At 39.8% G+C, this 19,418-nt stretch overlaps 1 protein-coding gene across 1 annotated transcript; it reads right to left on the bottom strand.

Annotated features, from left to right (window-relative positions):
- Positions 1-291: 291 nt before the first annotated feature.
- LOC127950385 (carbonic anhydrase-related protein) lies at positions 292-13,680 on the bottom strand. Its single transcript, XM_052547394.1, has 9 exons — positions 13,067-13,680; positions 12,030-12,221; positions 6,305-6,429; positions 5,657-5,752; positions 5,416-5,478; positions 5,271-5,319; positions 5,036-5,148; positions 2,744-2,914; positions 292-835 (listed from the first exon to the last, which is right to left on the bottom strand). The coding sequence occupies exons 1-8, from the start codon at positions 13,137-13,139 to the stop codon at positions 2,780-2,782; spliced, it is 846 nt and encodes a 281-aa protein (XP_052403354.1). The 5' UTR covers positions 13,140-13,680; the 3' UTR covers positions 292-835; positions 2,744-2,779.
- Positions 13,681-19,418: the final 5,738 nt, after the last annotated feature.

Below are 19,418 nucleotides of genomic sequence, written 5' to 3' on the forward strand. Positions count from 1 at the left end.
ATAATATGACATACAGACACATATCTGTCAATGAATCATGTTTCTTTTTTGTGGGACTACAAAAAAAAGTACAGCACTGCTAAAAAAGTTATGCAGAGCAAGATAATGAAAGACCAATAGACTAGTTATCTATTAAACTGCTGTATGCCACCTGCTGAGCACTGAATCTGCAGATCTAAGCGATACAGCTATCTATCAAAATAAATTTTAAACAAACAATATAACTATATGGTCCTTCATATTCTGTTTGTTCAATTGGTAAAGAAAAAAAATACACCCATGAATCCAGTCTTTGGAGCTTGAATCGGTTAATTCAACAGCATTAATTTATTTCAGTGCTAATATGTAAAAGCATTCAATGTACAGACATTTATATGACTTAACTGATTCAGATAATGTCAAATTATGTATCAGAATATCAGAAATAATCAAACAGTGTATGGAACATTACATGTCAGTCTTGTGCTGTGTAGTATGATGTTCCTATAAAGCCACATTTATAGGACTACACACATGCAACATATTGTTGTTAAACTTCTTAACTGCAGTATTATAACAATATTAATCAAGTGTTAATATACCCTTTCACTTTTCCATACAAGCTTATCACCAGGCTTCTCTTCATGCTCACTAGCTTCCACGCGTTTACATGAAATCCAGTGTGTTTTTAAATGAACAGTAAAAGCAGCATTTTGCACACATCAGGGCCATACTCAGGATGGTTAACTACAAAACAATGCCCAAGCAACTCTACAGGAAGTGATGAACTTTCAAACTTTCACTTTAGCCAGGACATTGTACAGCTTTCATATCTGGTTCTTCATCATTCTAATCTCTGAAAAAAAAGAAAAAAAAGTTGAACTCTACATGCATACACACACACACACACACACACACACACATAGTATATATAGATTGATAGATACTGTATGTATGTATATATAGTATAGGCTTAGTAGTAAGGCTTTACCATTACTTTCATAATGGGAGTTTTTTTTAATTAATTCTACAGTTCTTAAATTGGAAGAAAATAAGGATCTGTGGATCCCTAATTCTCATACCAATCACACATTGCTGATTTGTGAGGCAGTCATGTGACCAATAGATATCTATTACACCTGAACAATATCTTGTCATGCATGTGTTCTCTGTTACTTGGCACAGAGGAAGTAGTGTGTTCATGTGTGTGTGTGGGGGGGGGGGTGGTATAGGAGAGAGGTGGAGAGAGAATTAAAAAATTTAAGAACAATGGAAAATGGGTGTACGTGTCATTATATAAATATGTATGTGCGCCAAAAAAAAGAAAAACATGTAGCTGAAAATGGTCTTAACATTACTAATTTGCCTAGAGGAGAGTCAGAAGGTCTTTCAGATGCAATTAGTGAGGAGGCATATAATTGCCTACTCTGTTGACATCAGTTTTACTCGTTAGTAGTGATTCAGCTAATTTACATCCTGATATTAGTCTCATTTACTGACAGTTCATGGTTTGAAGATGATTGCAACATACTTGACCTACTTGGGTATTTTTTATATAAAATGAGGGAAGTGATAAATGATGTCTACTCCGTGGTTTGAAGGGTTCGTTTATTGTGGTATTTTCAGCTCATAGCTTGTATGAATCAATTTTATGATCCAAATCTGAGGTGAAGAACATTATTTAATCATAATTTCAAACAAACATGAAAACTGTTAATTTGTGCCGAAAGTGAGAAGAGTGCTGGAGTAGCTCCGCTCAACATTATTATAAGAAACTATATTAAAAGTAATTTAGTTAGCTGAAACTGTATGCATCCTCAGGCCATTTATATTGGAACAGATTAAGATAAATTTAACATGACATCATTTGACATGGGTGCCATCAGAACGAGAGTCCAAAACAGCTGATCAAAACACCAGTCATCTCATTTGAATCAAAATCTGGGCAGATAAAGCACTGCTTATAAACCAAGACAGTCCAGAACAGTATCAAAGAAACACGTCAGATGAATTTAGTGTGAGAGGACAACAGGGGATTGGCTTTTTTTTCACTGGAGAAAGCATAATTATAGATTATGGGCTCATTTCACAAGATTTTAAATGATTGACAGGATTATTGTTATGATTTAATCAGCTGGTCAGGCCTGAGGGTGAGTTTCAGCATATTTTCATGTTGTAGTGAACTATTCCTTTAAACTTTCTGCTTTGAAGACAAGTGTAGTATACAAACAGAGTAATACTTCAGCTTACTCTAGCACTGCATCATCATGGCCTAAATTAGTCTGCTCAAAATCTCATTTCAAAATGAGTAATATGCAGGCAGACCCAGGTGTCCCCTTGAGAGCTCTAGAAATAGACAGATCTATACACAATTCTGCAGCTAGTCCTAGATCAGAAGGAAGTGGGTTACTCTATTACTCTGACTCTTGCAGCACGCTATTGTATAGTGATGCCAATACTGCTAAGAGAACTTGGCCTATTTCCATTAAGCCACTGCACACTAAGCAGGAGCTTTGGTATAGTTATTGGTCATATGGTTTTGTTTAATTCTGGAAGTACTAACAGGTTTGCATTCTGAAAATCCAGGTGGGCTCTTGATTCAACCCAGACAATGAGACATTTAATCAGCTAATGTGAGGAGCCTAATCTAGCTCCTCCTTTACAAAGAGGAGTCGAGGCCATACATAAGCCATCGCATTATGCTCAAATGAGGGCGCTCCGCTTGAATAAACAAAGAACAGAATACAATCTCCTGACAATTTACCCATGGCCGATTAAAATGGATCCTGCAGAGGGGGTTTTACTGGAAGGCTGCCCTGACCACCCTGTCACTCAGGGGCTGGGTGGGTCTGAAGTTGTCCCCCAGCATCCCGTCATTGCCTTCTGGAAGCTCTGCTCCTTTAATATGGGACCTGAGACGGCGAAACTCCTCAATCTGGGACAGAGAAAAGGGTTGAATGTTAGTTGAAAGAAGGCCAGTATTCACCTGTGGGCACTGGTGCGGGAATTAACAAAAAAACAACCAAAAAAAAAAACAGTCATAAATTGCACAAGTATATTTGTAGCAATAGCCAACAATACATTGTATGGGACAAAAAAAAAGTATATAATGCCAAAGTAAAGATCATGTTCATGTTCCTTGAAGATATTTTGTAAATTTCCTTCTGTAAATATATCAAAACTTAACTTTTTTATTAGTAATATGCATTGCTAAGAACTTCATTTTGACAACTTTAAAAGCGATTTTCTAATTATTATTTTTTTGCAACCTCAGATTCCAGATTTTAAAATAGTTGTATCTCAGCCAATAATTGTACTATCCTAACATCATCAATGCATACATCAATGTAAATGTAAATGTAAAGCTTATTTATTCTGCTTTTATAAATCTCAATTTCAAAAAATGCACCCTTATGATTGGGTTTGTGGACGACAGGGTCACAAATATATTTCATACATGAACCTGTATTTTGCATTATATTTTTTAAATATTTTTGTGCATATGAAAAATTAAAAATTCAGTTTCTTTGGAACAAATATGAATATTTACAATCAAATAAATTAACAAATTATTCATTTATAATGATTTATATAATCACTTTACCAACATTATCTGGATACAGTACATTATCCACATTAAGCTGTACTGTATAAAATAAAATTAATAACATGTAAACTATATTATCGACCAGCTCTAATCTGATGAATGCAACTATAAGGCATAAACTTAAGAAGATATTATAAACATTAACATCTTGACTTTCTGTAAAGCTTTCTGTGACAAGCGATATGCAACCCCATTCTTTTACTTTCTTATGTGAGTGTTGAATGTGGACCCTGGGTGTGAGCTTTTTTGCAAAATGATAAAGCAAGAGTATCTTTTCCTCCTATTCACTATTATATCTCCCTTGTAACTTCTTTTTATAATATTCTGAAGGATTTGTTGAAAGTCATAACATAAGCAGGGTCAGATACCCTGTTCAAGTACAAAACGGGGATAACATATCAGTGTTGCATGTTGACTTACTCGGAAATAGAACCAATTTATATCAAACATGTTATTATAGTCATCAAACACAGACAAGACCCTGACCTGCTTTCATGCTTGACCTCAAAATCAATATATGACTGGCATTTACTTGAAAGTACCCCTGCCCTGCCAGTCATTGAGATCAAAGATAATGCAGTTGCAGACAAACAGCATATTGTTCTACAACTTATGATGTATATCACTGTGGTAAACCCCACCCTGTTCAAGTCACGTCAAGTCGGTTTATGATTTCCCCTTTTATGTATTTATATAAATTAATGTTCTAACAAATGAAGAGGCATTATGCACTGGTTTAAGTCTGGGGTCAGCAAAATTTAGATATTTGAAAGATATATTTTTACCCAGCAAGTATACACTGAACTGAATTGATGAAGTAAAAAGTGGCAGTAAAGACATTAATAATGTTACACTTAATGTACGCTTTGAGTTCGGGGACGCTGAGTCTCGATTGGGTGGAGATAAATAATCGTAATGACATCACACGATAGAGGATTCTAGGACAAAAACTTTTGCAACAAGCCGCGAATCGGGCCACACCCAAAATATGTCTGGTGGGGACATTTGCACAATATTTACTTTTTAATAAACCTACAAGTTTATATGGTTAAGAGAAAAACACTAAACACTAAAATCTCACAAAATGCATATTAAAAAACAAGGAGCTCACAGTAAATAAAGTATACATAGACTACAATATAAACAATTATGAATATTTAATTGGTTCTCCCTACTATTTGATTAGCAGCCATTCTCATGTGCATGCCTTAATAAACATGTTTCTTTGCATTATCACGAATGACAGAACTGAAATGCGTAACACATAAACACTTTCCAAGCATAGCTAAGCAATATGCATAGAATATCTACATAAACTCATCATTATGTTTGAACAAAGCAAAGATAGCAATTTTCCTAGTCCAGACAATTAGCCACTCCTATATATATGCTATATTACATACATATTTGAGTAATAGTAATATTTAATAATAGCTGTGGAGGTGTTACCTGCATCTGAGAGATGGTAAGGGGGTAACGGTAAAGAATCCAGGTGACGTTCTCACTACAGGGTGGTGTGGTTAAAGAGCCCTCATAAACCCAGTAATCTCTTAAGAGAGGATCTAAGGAGGCAGACCAACCAATGGAGACAGTTAGATACACACAGATACACATATATAAAGATACTGTCAGCAAAGATCAAATATAAAAATGCAAATATCAGTATAACAGATAATGAATTTACCAGGCAGTAATGTGTTGGGGTTAAAACATGGAATTATTTTTGTCTTTCCCTGTACACACACACAAAATAAATTTTAGGTCACAAGCATATGAGTCGTATTTTTGGCTATAGTCTCTAGTGAGCCACTTATACTCATTCTGCTCACCTTATACTGCAAGTCCTGCAGGACGTCTGTGATGGCCTTCAGCCCAAGATGTTCCTTCCCAATCTGCATAGAACAAATTAGAGCACCATTGTCACACAATTCCAAGACACAAAAAACATCCTTTCTCCTGAAAGGTTCTCAACATTTACACCACTAAAATAAACAACCACGTTTATTTACACAACATTTTTGGGTAGTTTTGTATCTGGTATGATGGCCTCCATGTGGTGAAGTGTGATACCTGCACAAACAGGGCGATGATAAGAATGCCTTTTTTCTTGCCCATGGCTTCCTCCACGCCATTGAATAATGTAGAGTTCCAGTGGATTAGATGAAGCTGTGAGAGATATTTATTACTAATTGAGTGTTCTGACCCTAACTCTGAAATTAACATATACTCAAAGTATGCCAAATTATGAAGGTGAGGATGCCAATTCTTTTTTTTGTGTTAAAAGACACGCAGTTGTGCTAGCAGGTTGAAAAATATGGTAACACGTTAAAAGCGTGTCCTTATCTTTCTCATTGTGTACAGAAGACCAGGAGTAGGAGAGCAGGTGCCAGGAACAGGTGATAAATCCCACTTTAGAGCATGTGGTATTGTTGTTTTTGGATTGAGCTCCCAGTTTATGGTTTTGTAGCTAAAAAGACTTCCTTCCTCATAAGTCAAATGGATACAGCAGCTGATGTGCTGGTGTTACTTGCATTGCTTCTGCAGAGTGAACACTGTGGCCTGTTGATATAGGCCCCAAAATAAATATGTGCTGTTTATTTGTGTGGTGTGAAGCAGGCTTGTTTTAATCTGTCCTTTAAACATCAGAGAGTGTAAGTAAGTGAGAGAACCAATAATAGAAGTTGATGATATGGCCAGAACTGGCGGAGTGACACTGACCTCCATAGGAAAAGCCTTGAAGTTGACAGTGTGTTCAGATCCCCTCTGGTTCTCTTTGCCCCAGTGGAAGCGCACCTCGCTCAGTTCATACTCATGGTCACTAGGGAGCGGACCCCCAGTCACAACTGAAACAGCATTACAAAGTTCACAGGAAAGAGAACAGGATAAAATGACATAAAAACAAACTCACTGTACATATAGGTTTCTCACAGACAGCAGATTTATGTCATTTAAACTCTCTGTGACCAACAAAAGCAAAACATCTTGTGATGCCACAATTTTTTTTTAAAGAGATAGCTCAGCCCAAAATGAAAATTCTGTCATTATTTAATTGCCCTGATGTTCCAAATAATGGACAATCAATAAATGGATAAATTACATCCAAGGCAGTTATAATGCCTGATATTTTAACTGCCACCTATCTCTCAAGTGGACCATTGACAATCCCAATTGAGATTGTAGATAGAGATAGGTGGTGGTAATGCACTTATAAGTCTGCGATCTGCTGTAAAGCAAGAAGAAGAAGACGCATCACTCGCAGGCTGAAAAAGAAGAGGCGAACATGCTCATGACAGTTCAGACATTGCGGTGAAAATCAGAGGTAAAAACTATATAAATACTGTTCAGTTTCTAGCACAGATCGATGGTTTTATATCTTTACACATCAGTGTATCATCACAAGCCGCAGGGTTTAATTTGGTTTTGTTTGTGTATGTATTTCTCAAAGCCGTGATTCCACTCCACTTACATTATAGGACTGACAGACTGCAATGGTTTCTTTTAAAAATCTCCATTTGAGTTCTACTGAAGATACAAAGTCACCTACATCTTGGATGCCTTGGGGGTAAGCAGATAAACATCAAATTTTCATTTTTGGGTGAACTATCTCTTTAACAGTGTTGAACAAGTTACTCGGAAAATGTAATCAAATTGCTGATTACTGATTACTCCTTTTAAACTCCTTTACTCCTTTACTCCTTTTAGTTACATTACTAGTTACATTACTTTTTTTCTTTATGAAATTTATGAAATCCCAGCATACACACTCCCAATAAAAATTTGTTATTACAGCATCAACATTCACAGAACACTGTTATTTAGAACTAAAGCAAGCGGCTGCTGCATGCATGGTTTGGCAGAATTCAAGCAAAGAGTGCTGCATTTATAATCTCTAAAAGACATCTCAGTTCATCGCAATCTCACAAATCTCTGTTATAACACAATAAATATATGCATAATTAATATTTCATAATGTCTACAATTCATGTGTTATAATGAGTGGAAATGTGAGCATGCAAATTTCAGCACTGCAATGCTCAACGCTGCAAACACTTGTTATAGCCTAAATAGAAACTCTGAACTTGTGCCTGCTAACCATTTATATTTTATATTATTTCATGTTGCACTTTTTACAATCTCTAGATTATAAAACACTGCATTCTGTCAGCAATGTAACGCGGCAGTAATGTATAGAGACCTCGGCTTATACCTATACTCTATTTACTATTTTGAAATTATAACGCGTTAGATTACTCCGTTACTAAAAAAGTAATCAAATTACAGTAATGCATTACTAAGTAATGCATTACGGCCCAACACTGCTCTTTAATAAGTACTAATAAACAGCCAGTATGTTATTAATAGGCATACTGATAAGAAACTAGTTAATAATGAAAATTGGTCTAAAGTGTTAGCCAATTCTTTTAGTTTTAGTTAAGTATAACCCTGCACCTGACCTCTGAACTATTATTATCTTTTGTAATCAAATGAAATTGTGTGAACAAAGTAAGATTTAAAGTGTCCCATTTTGCCATTTTAACGGTTCCTTATATTGTTTTGGGAGTCTCCAAGTTAAAGAAATGCTTTTGTTTTCTCAAAATATGCATTTAATATGACCTCATTTTCCAGAGATTCTCAAATGATTCATTTAAAGCAGTTCAAGTCTCTCTAAACACCTCCTTTCAATGAGCCTGCTCTGAATGGTCAGATGGCTTAGTCTGTTGTGATTGGTCTACGGCGTACAGCGCGTGTTGGAAAAGATATGCCCATTTCAATTTTGAACGCTTTTCAAAGGTTGTGATTCATTGGAGTAGAGAGTCCAAATAAGCAGGATTTGTCTAACGACTCGTTTCAGCTGTTCAAAGTCGATTCTTTATTTTGGGAGACAATAACTTAATTTATTGTGCACTTTCAGCTTTTCATCTTTGCAGATCGTTTACATTCACATACAGCTACATTACACACTGCATGAAATGGCATAATAAGGGCACTTTAAGATGTTTTACACTCTAAAAAAATGCAGAGGATGCAAAAAGCCTGCACTATGCCTAACTCAGTGGCTGGGCAGTAGTAGCCCCACATAGGGTTGTTTCATGGGTTTGAGTGTAGTATAAGCTGTCAGTGAGATTGACCCAGCCACTAACCCAATGCCTGTGTAAAACAGAAACTACCCATCACTGGAAAAAAATCAACCCAACATATGACCAAACATGCTCAACCCAGCGGTTGGGTCGAAAAAATAAGTGTAGTAATAATCCACTAATTTATTCATATTTACAATCCACATTTACTCTCTTTCTAATGCTATAATGCTATTTTTGAATTTGCTCTAAAGTTACATAGAGTTCCCTATCTGTCGGTCACTACGAGTTATGTCGACCGACAAATGGGGTCTCACTTGGGAGGCCAATCATCTCTGATTTTAAGAGAAAACGCCAATGAAATTGGCAAGTGGATTAACACACCTGAGCCACTCCCCGTGCCAGCGGGTATAAATAGGGCGACAGGTGCATCCACTCATTAGATTTTTGCTTCGGAGCCGAGTAGTCGATGAAGAAGATCACTACAAAGCCATTCATCTTTGTTTTTGCTGAACTGTTCCTGGTCGGTGTGACGGCGCGTTACAGCGGTGTCCCTGCGAGACGGCGATTCCCCTGGGCGCTTCGGCTAAAAGAGACAGTTCTAAAAGAGCAAATCACGGACGATTCGCGTCTTTTTCAAGATGCTGTTTCGTCCGTGTCCTTCTGGATGCGGTCGTTTCCTGTCTTCGGTTGACGGTCACGAGCGTTGTCTGCAGTGTCTGGGCGTCCAACACGCTGAGGCTACGCTCGTGGATGATTCATGCGTCTACTGTGGGCGTATGAACATGGCAGCGCTGCGATCGCGTCTCTCACTCCTCAAGGGGAGTGCAGCAGACCCCTCTGTCGCCACCCGTCCCGGTCTCTCTGGCTCGAGCAGAGGGCCGCCGACTGGCGCTCTGGGAGATTTGAGGATCACAGTGAGAGCTTCTCCGCCGGGCCACGCCCCACGGACCTCTCACTCCTCACGCAGCGACTGTCCCGTGCAGCTGCCGATTGATTCTGCTGGGCCGTCTCACAGCGGTCCCAGCGTGTTTTTCGGTGCGCCGCCCGAAGACCAGATGTCGATTGCTGCATCGGGGGATGGGTTATCGACCTCTGAGGATGAAGGTTCGGCGGGGCTGCCCCCCTCGGGTGTTGTCGCTACTGCCGAATCGGACTTGGAGTTGTCGGCCATGCTTGCCCGGGCAGCCGTGAGTATCGGACTGGAGGTGACTACACCGCCCAGTCCCGAGCCCTCACGGCTGGATGATTGGTTTCTCGGCGCGGGACGCGGCTCACAACCTCGTTCTGCTCCGGTGCCTTTCTTCCCGGAGGTGCATGAAGAGGTGACGAAGTCGTGGACGGCCCCTTTCACGGCCAGAAGCCGCTCTTCTCCCTCTTCCATCCTCACCACCCTCGATGGCGGGGCAGCCAGGGGGTACGTAGAGGTTCCCCAGGTGGAGAGGGCGGTTGCGGTGCACTTGTGCCCACAAAACGCCGCCACTTGGAGGAATCATCCACGCCTCCCGTCCAAGGCCTGTAAGCTGACGGCCGCACTCGCTGCCAAGGCTTACGGTGCTGCGGGCCAAGCTGCCTCTGCCCTGCATGCCATGGCTATCCTGCAGGTACACCAAGCCAAGGCACTCAAAGCCATGCACGAGGGTGGTACCGACCCGGGGTTGATGCAGGAGCTGCGCACGGCAACTGACTTCGCCTTACGGGCAACGAAGGTCACGGCGCGGTCCCTCGGGAAGGCGATGTCCACGCTGGTGGTCCAGGAGCAGCATCTCTGGCTGAACCTGGCTGAGATGAGGGACATGGACAAAGCGCGCTTTCTCGACGCCCCCCATCTCCCAGGCAGGCCTGTTCGGCGACACTGTCGAGGACTTTGCCCAGCAGTTCTCGGCGGTACAGAAGCAGACTGAGGCCATCCAGCACATCCTGCCCCGACGTGTCTCTCCGGCTGCCACCGTTCCGTCGCTGGTAGCGCCTCAGCCTGCTCGTCGCCGTGGGCGCTCCCCCTGCGTCCTCTACGCCAGCTCCGCCCCGTGCTGAGAGCCCCGCGCAGGAGAGCGGCGCCCCCCGTGTCACTCCCGGCTGCGAAGTCCTCCAGGAAGTCGACCAAGCGGCCCTGACACGGGCAACTCGGAGATGCGGAGAACTGCTCTTCAGGAGATGGCGAAGACAGCGCCACTCCTTCCCCCGGAGGAGGGCCGGGCGGAGAATCTTCAGTTTCTGTTTTGTTCTGTTCCGCCACTGGCCGGACCCACATTTTCAATAAAAGAGCAAATTCTCCTTCCTCCGAGTTGCAAGGCTCGTGGCTTGACAATGAGCGACGCACAGCTTCCTCACTCTCACCCACGACGCCCCCTTTCGCCAGCGGCCAGCAGGTCGCGGTTCGGAGACGCAACGCCTCTCCACGCGTCTCTGGCCAGTTCCTCCGGGAACACGAGGAGTGTGGTTGCGATGACCCAGGACGCAGTGCCTTCTGGGCCTTCCGGCACGACTCCCCATCGCTGCACCACTGCGGGTATGTCGACTGTCCCTTTGGTGCCACTTGTACGGTATCTGGGAGCGTGGCTTGCGCTGCCCAACCCGTCACGCTGGCTCATCCGGACGGTTCGACTCGGCTATGCGATTCAATTCGCCCGGCGACCCCCCAAGTTCAATGGCGTGCTCGAGACTTCGGTGGCAGTCCAGGACGCCCCTGTCTTGCGCGAGGAGATTGCTGTCCTCCTGGCGAAGGATGCAATCGAGCCGGTCCCTCCAGCCGAGATGAGGACGGGGTTTTACAGCCCTTACTTCATCGTGCCCAAGAAGAGCGGTGGCCTTCGACCTATCCTGGATCTGCGAGTCTTGAATCGGGCCCTACACAAGCTCCCGTTCAGGATGTTGACGCAGAAACGCATTATCAAATGCATTCAGCCCCAGGACTGGTTTGCAGCGATCGACCTGAAAGACGCGTACTTTCATGTCTCTATCCTCCCTCGTCACAGACCGTTCCTGCGCTTTGCTTTCGAGGGTCAGGCATGGCAGTACAAGGTCCTCCCCTTCGGGCTCTCCCTGTCCCCCCGTGTCTTCACGAAGGTCGCGGAGGGGAGTGAGACCCAAGTGAGACCCCATTTGTCGGTCGACATAACGTCTCCGTTCCCTCCATCAGGGAACGAGGGTTACGTACGTAACCGAGACGTTCTTTTTTGGTGCTTTTATGGGACTTTTTGCTGTTGTCTGTCCTTTTTGGGAACTTTAGTCAACTGTAGTTAAAAAAACTATTTTGGTATTCAAATGAAAAAAAGTATAATTTTGAATGACGTTAGTAAACAAGGCAGAAAGAGGAGAAAATAATGGCAGAGTTATAATTTTTTGTAAACGTTCAGCTGTTATACCTGATTTGGACTTGAGCATGATCCTCACAGTATGACCGTCGTTAATGACTTCACAGTCCCTGCAAACGACATAGTTGGGGTTAAGCCCCACCTCCAGGAGCCGCGGGTCATAGCGGGCCTCCCTAGAGTTCAGGTTTATGGGGGACTGGTACTCTCCATTTGCCTCAGGAAACAGAAGACCCCATTCAACACCTGAATTCATGCACAAAAGACAAAAACAATGATTCAATCAACCTTTAAATAGTGATAACATTTTCTTCTAATGCAGTTATCAAAGCATACTTATCTTGCGGTCCTTGTTCATGAACCACGAGCCTGCTGCTAAACCTTGAAACTTTTGCAACAATCAAACTTTTGCATCATCATACTTTGTGTCAATTCACACATAAAATATTAGATAATAAATACTGGTCCATTTTTTTTGTCCCAATGCTGAAACTTAATAAAGTCAGCCAGAGCTCCAGTACCTCAAAGTCATTACTGAGGAGTCCAACAGGAATAGCAGACACAGGGGGATACAGGATGTGCTCATTTTTTTCCTTTCCTGCTTTTCATCTCACCCTGTCTATATGTATTACTTGTTTTTTCTTTTCTTTGACTATTCACTGCATGTGTTTGATCTATAATCCCACTAGTAAAGAATACATATTATATACAGATGAACACCATTAGAAATAATAGAAATAAAGCTAGGAAAAAAGACTTTCTTCACAAAAAACAAAAAACAAATCTTGGTCTAAATAGTTTTTTTTTAAACATATAAACATGCATTATGCTATTTATGCACTTTACAAGTTAAAAATACAGAGTGCATATTCAAAAAAAGTTCTGAAGCGGTTATAAAGTGACAGCATTGTGTGTGGTCACAGTTGTCTAATTTTGTCTTTGTATTTAAAGAATCGGTAGTATATGTATGTATTTCAGGCGAACTGAGACGGGGTTGTTTTCAAAGTAAGTCCTGATCATGGGTGTGACAATAAAGTTTCATGTTTCACAAAGAGGAGATTTAGCCAATGATTCTCTTATTGAATCCTTACCTTCTTCATAACCCCAGTCCTGCTCATCTTTGCCAGGGTAGTTATCGGTCTCCTCAATAACATTATCAGCCATGCCAACTGAATTTTCTTTTCTACAGCTTTCAGAACAACTTTCGTTCTGTCCTGAGCAGATGCCAAAAACTACTTTTTACTGAGCCTGTTTTCAGAGTGAAGTCTTCCTCGTGGTTTGCTCAATTCCCACCCATAAAACATGAAGAAAGTGGTCTATAACAATACAAGTGATAGTGAATGAACTCAATAGCTTCAAAGACTCAATGTCCACGCTGAGACTGCAGCCAAAGGAAACCGGTCGTCATTCCATTGAAAATGATGAGTTTTCTTCTCCTATGATGAGTTTCCTTCTCCTATGCTCTTCTAGGAAAGTTATCCTCTCTGTACCAAACAAAAGTAAGTTCACAAACTCACTCTCTTAGCTACCACAGCCCACACTGTTCCCCCACAAGCCATCTGATTGGCTGCGTGCAGTGACTCTTAAGCCTCTGATGTTGCACCATAGAAACAGCTCAGCAGTCTGGCCTGGTTTAAAGTCAGGCCACAGAAGCACAGTGCACATTGGCAGCAATGCAGGAGTGATGTTGCTCTTGGAGAGTTCCTCTCACAATGGAGGAAATAGGTGTGGTTAAAAACACTAACAAGGGGGAGGGTGAAGAAGGAGAGACTGAAGAGAGGGAAGGTCTGATATTGTTTGCTTTGCACATTACTAATGGTGATTTCAAGGTAAGGATGAAAAAGGCCTGTAAAGTGCTTTCCCTTTGCTGATGGTTATTATTCTAGCTTGTTCTTTTCTGTCCACAAGTGAAACAACTTTCCAGAGACAGCTCTACCAATCTTAATCAGAAGTTTGCAGGAGACCATGTTGTTTGTCAGCACCGTCAAATTTTTATCTTGGTTCTACAATGCTAATTGTTATTTTATCAGCTGGCCAAAAGTAGCTCATGCTATCAAGAACTGTTTGAACTTCCGCTAAATGGATTTATGAAAGTCTCCTGAATGCACTGATTGACCCAAATAAAAACTGAAACAACTGGAGGAGGTGAACGCTATGGTGCATTGCCTTTTTATTCTATACTGAGTAACTACTATGACCCTAATTTTCTAAAATTATAGGCGTTACACAAAAGTGCAATCACTACATAATTAATTATAAGTAGGTCGTTTAACTCCCCAAAGCTCAGGGACTAGAACAGGGATGTCATGTGACCTTGGCGTCCTCTTTATTAAATTTAAGTTTTTGATATCAGATATATTGGGAAATCTGCATTAGCAGGCATCAAAACGAGCATTTTGTCAGGAAGTTGTGTCTCATAAAGTGTTGAGCAGGATTGAGGAATATTAATTAATTTGAATTCTTTGAATAATTATTACACTGAACAATGTAGTTCTTGTTTGAACGCAGGTTCATCAGATTACAGGACTGTCCTCTAGTGGACATTACAAGACGTGACAGTCTGCTCAGAGTCTGAACACGAGTGGTTTGGTACAGAACTATGATCAACCGAATTAATGTGTTCATTTCTGACTCATCTTTGACGTTGCTTATTAAACGAGTGGAGGCAAACAAATCTACCCAAAAAAAATAAAAAATAAAAATTACCTTGTCATTGTCATTACTTCCAGCTCAAATTTGAGTCCTTTATCCATAATATTGCTTTAAAAAAGTAATCTTGTCTGACTCTTGTCTGAGAATAATATGCACAGAAAAAGCCTTGTTTAAAAGCAAAAACTGTATAAAACAGTTCTAAGCAAATATGTCTGTGGATTTTGATGTGAGTGCAATATGGACTTCAATAGGAAATATTTAGCTCATATTTTGGACAGAAGTAGTTTAAAGTTAAAACTCCTTGATGGATTTGTTTCTCATAAACACAGTGCTTTTCACTTCACAAAATGTTCACTGATGGCTGTATTCGAGTGGATTACTTGTGAAATATTGTGATGTTTTTATCAGCTGTTTGGACTCTCATTCTGACGGCACCCATCCACTCCAAAGGATTCAGAGGTGAACGAGTGATGTAATTCAAAATTTCTCCAAACCTTATCTGACAAAGAAAACTCATCTATATCTTAGATGGCCTGGGGTAATTAAAATTTAAATAAATATTAAATTTTTGGGTGAACTATACCTATTCTTTCAAGTCTAAATGGTACTTAAGTCTATTAATACGTTTCCAGGGGAAGTTCATTAAAGGTCATGCATCTTAATAGTTCATCAGTATCTAGGGTATCTAAGGTATCTCTGATCCCTTAACCATCATTAGCATAAAACTCACAACATGGTGCATCCACTCATTAGATAATTACATACATACAGTGCATTACAAATCTTACATTGTCCTAATAAATTAATTTAAATTGAGATTGGTAACAGGAGGTTTATAGACATTGCCTGCCCCTTCACGTGTGAAATGGTTTTGAGTCCTGAACCACCATCAGTGTGGCCCAGAGCAAAGCACTTAATGCCAAATAGCACCATTGCACTGGAGTATGCATAACCATTCACTTTGACTGCTGTGTCAGTCTGAACAAGAACAACCATGCTTTCCAGTTTGATGGATAGGATATTGCTGACATAAAAATGTATTCTTGAAACAGTGCAAGTACAACAGTACAATCAAGAAAAGAAATACTATAACTTAATCGCTGGAATATGAGGATTGCTAAAATAATTCACATTTATCTAATCAAAAATTACAGTTTAAGCTACAACATGACAATATTATACAGTGATCATGCTGGTATTTATTGGTTCGTTAAACTTTCATAGGAGGATATCATAAATTGTACACTTTCTCGGGCAGAGCCGGATTATCCATAAGGGCCCTTGGGACAGTGTGCCCAGGGGCACCAACCATTCACAACAACTAGGGGGGCACCACATGACACAAGCTTTAAAAATAAATTGTTTTATTATTAACTTGAAATTCTTAAAAGACCACACATAACTCGTTTATGAACACTAACTTAACAACAACAATAATAATAAATTATAAATAAATAAAGATTACATGACCACTATCAGTCCCCCCTTCCGTCCCCAATCTGTCAGAGTTGAGTTGGTCCACAACAAGTACGCGCAACTGTGTAATTGTTTTAACCATAGACATATATAGGTAGTCGCCCCATCGAACGCTTCTGCCTATTGGCACGAACGAGCCATGGAGCCGCCATCTTGGACCGGTCGCCTGCTCCTCTCAGTGTAACTTGTTTGCCAGGTGCAGCTGTCAGCGCATTAATCATATCTCACTGAATACCTAACTGATTTTGACGTGGGTTTTTTGCTGCAAAGGTCATTCATGCAGCTATGATACAGGACACATGATTCAGCGTATTTTAATATTCATAATAGTCATACAGTGACATATAATATTCTGATATAATATATAAGTGACCAGACGCCCAAAATCTAAATATGTGAGGTAGGATATTTATAAATCACACACTATAAATATGATAGAGAAGCAGAAACAGATAGAAGAAACAATTTATTATAATTTGTGACATATACACTCTCTCTGGTTCTCTCTCTCTCTCTCTCTCTCACACACACACACTTCTCCCTCACTCTCTCTCTCTCCATCTCTCTCTCACACACACACACACACACACACTTCTCCCTCTCTCTCTCTCTCTCTCTCCATCTCTCTCTCACACACACACACACACACACACACTTCTCCCTCTCTCTCCATCTCACACACACACACACACACACACTTGTGAGGTTATAAGAAAACTGCTCTCTTATAATTATTAAAAAAAAAAATCATGCAAAATGCAGAACCACCCAAGAGGGAGAGAGAGTGAGATGACAGGATTTTTTTTTTTTTTTTTTTTTTTTTATAATTGTAATTTTATAATATTTAGATATTAATCCAACTGAATCCAACTTGTGAAAAGATATCTTTCAGGTAGTCAAATAGCAAATAGCATATAGAGCTCTATAGCCATCTAGTGGTTAAAAGTGATTTTTTTTTTTTATTTTAAAACTTCATTTTCCCAAAAATGGGTATAAATGTTACATTAAATAATTTAAAATTATACATGTTATCCCCATGAAAGAAAGTTAGAAATCTGTGTCTTTTATAAAGTGAATTTTACATAAAATGCTGTTTTTTTTTTCGTAAAAAGCCTATTTAAATAAATATTTATTTATTTATAGAAATTTAGAAGATATCATAAATCCTCCAAAAACTGCACGAATGTTGAGTAAAAACATTAACAAACAGAGTAAAATTACATTTGTAATATATATATATATATATATATATATATATATATATATATATATATATATATATATATATTATCTTGTTACAAAATTAAATGTTATTGTCAAAAAACACGAGTGTGGACAGGAAACGAAGACCATCAGAGGGTTAATATACATTACTTCCTGAAATCACATGCGCAAACACGAATAACAATAGTAGTAATAATAGTAATGTTAAATCTTACTTGTGAAAAGTAATCCCGAGCCGTACCTGTGATGCTCCGCCGATTAGAACAGGAAAATGCTGCACAGTGCTCTGGCATCTTAACTGCTGCTACGCAACGAAACTAGGAGAGTACGACCGGTTCAAGATGGCGGCCGCAAATCTCGTCGCCCAGCGGCCAATAGGGCGTCTACTTATATGATGTCTATGGTTTTAACGGCTACAGAAAATGAATCAAAATGGACAGACGGTAATTGAGTGGTTTTGCAAAAAGAAAGTTAAAGAAAGACAAGGACGCTAGACGTTTAGCTACAATTCAAAATGTTTCAGGGATCGAATTTTTTTTTTTTAAACGAGTGAAAAATTAGCTCAGGACGACAACGACACAGAAGCGATTGACTGCACTCTCACTTGCTCTCCCTGTTTACCATTGAAGTTAAAGTTAAAACATTACCGTCTACAGCCACGAGAGGGCGCCCTATGCTGCTCAGTGCTCCTGTAGTCTACACTGAAACAAAGTGACTGAAAACATAGAGCGCCCTCTCGTGGCTGTAAACGGTAATGTTTTCTCTTGGTTCTTGGTTCTAAATAAATGCGACTTATTGTCCAGTGTGACTTATAAATGTTTTTTTTCCTTACCAGGACTTATTTTTGGACTGATGTGACACACCAGAGGCACCACACTGTCTTAATACGGCCCTGTTCTCGGGTAAGTCCAAATAGTATAGCGTCTTCTCATCTTCTCTTTTCTGTTTATTCAGCATCATACCTATTTATATTTTAAGGCCTATTCTACAATTTACACTTGTTTTTCAATATTACAAGACTAAAAATGTAACTTCTAAGTGACAAAGAACCAGGAAAAAGGCTGGGGACGTTTCCCCAAAATAACCACATTATATAAAATGTGCAAAATTTCTACCTTTAGGGATACAACAGCTTGTCACTGTGGCAGTACCCTTGAAGAGACAACTTTGTACCTTATGCATAGAGGGATATGTAACCTTCTAGTTCACAGTTCATTCAAAAATGAAATTCTGTCATCATTTACTCACCCTGAAACAGTTATTGGTAGCCATTGACTTCCATAATGTTGGGACATTTTATAAAATGCAGTGAAATCAAGAATGTGATTATCTGATAATTTTCCCTATAACTTCTATTTAAATAAACCAAAAAAACTAAAAAAATAAAATACTTCCAGACAATCACAAAAAACCTTAATCAGGAGCATTACATAGGTGGGGAGCAGGTTTTTTCAATGAACCCAGAGTTTCTTTTGGTGTGCTCCCCGTTAAGCAATGTTTAAATACCTCATTCATTCATGCAGCAAAAAAAAATGTCTGATGTCTTATCTGATGAAATATCTATAAATTCTTATGTCAAGATGCATTTGAGGGTGTGAGGGTGTGAAATCTTTGATTTGTCTTTTTGTTTTCTTGATTATGTTCTTAAGTTTGTTTAATACTCGTACAGCACTTTGCCTTCAAAACCTGTTGAACACCTTATGAAAAATACTTTAAGGTATTTAGTCTTGCATTTAATTGCATTTAAAGTGCATTTGACATAAAACAAATGACCTTTGAGTCCTCAGATGACATTGCATAAAAAACCCATCATGCTGTGGTGTTAAACATATCCACACTTCATAAAACCGCTGTCATTTAACACAGTCTACCACTGCATTACCAAATGCATATATGGGGAGTGTACAGAGACATATACTGCAATCAAGATGACAACTTTTATGGGAAGTCCATGGATATTATATCAAGACAATGCAAGGTCTATTTCTGCATGTGTTAACAGTGTGTTTTCATTGACACCTGTGGATGTGACTGATTGGCCAAGAGATCTGTCTCCTATTGAAAATGTATGACCCATTATGAAAAGAAGAA

Source organism: Carassius gibelio, chromosome B2 (assembly GCF_023724105.1).
Source record: "Carassius gibelio isolate Cgi1373 ecotype wild population from Czech Republic chromosome B2, carGib1.2-hapl.c, whole genome shotgun sequence".
Lineage (NCBI taxonomy): Eukaryota > Metazoa > Chordata > Actinopteri > Cypriniformes > Cyprinidae > Carassius > Carassius gibelio.

What these genes read in the sequence shown, in the direction of transcription:
- LOC127950385 (XM_052547394.1), bottom strand. Translation starts at nt 13,139, where the DNA reads ATGGCTGATAATGTTATTGAGGAGACCGATAACTACCCTGGCAAAGAT. An exon ending in TCAAGGCTTTTCCTATGGAG is followed by an intron (nt 5,753 to 6,304) that starts GTCAGTGTCACT and finishes TATCTCTCACAG; the next exon opens with CTTCATCTAATCCACTGGAA. An exon ending in CCCCAACACATTACTGCCTG is followed by an intron (nt 5,149 to 5,270) that starts GTAAATTCATTA and finishes CTGCCTCCTTAG; the next exon opens with ATCCTCTCTTAAGAGATTAC.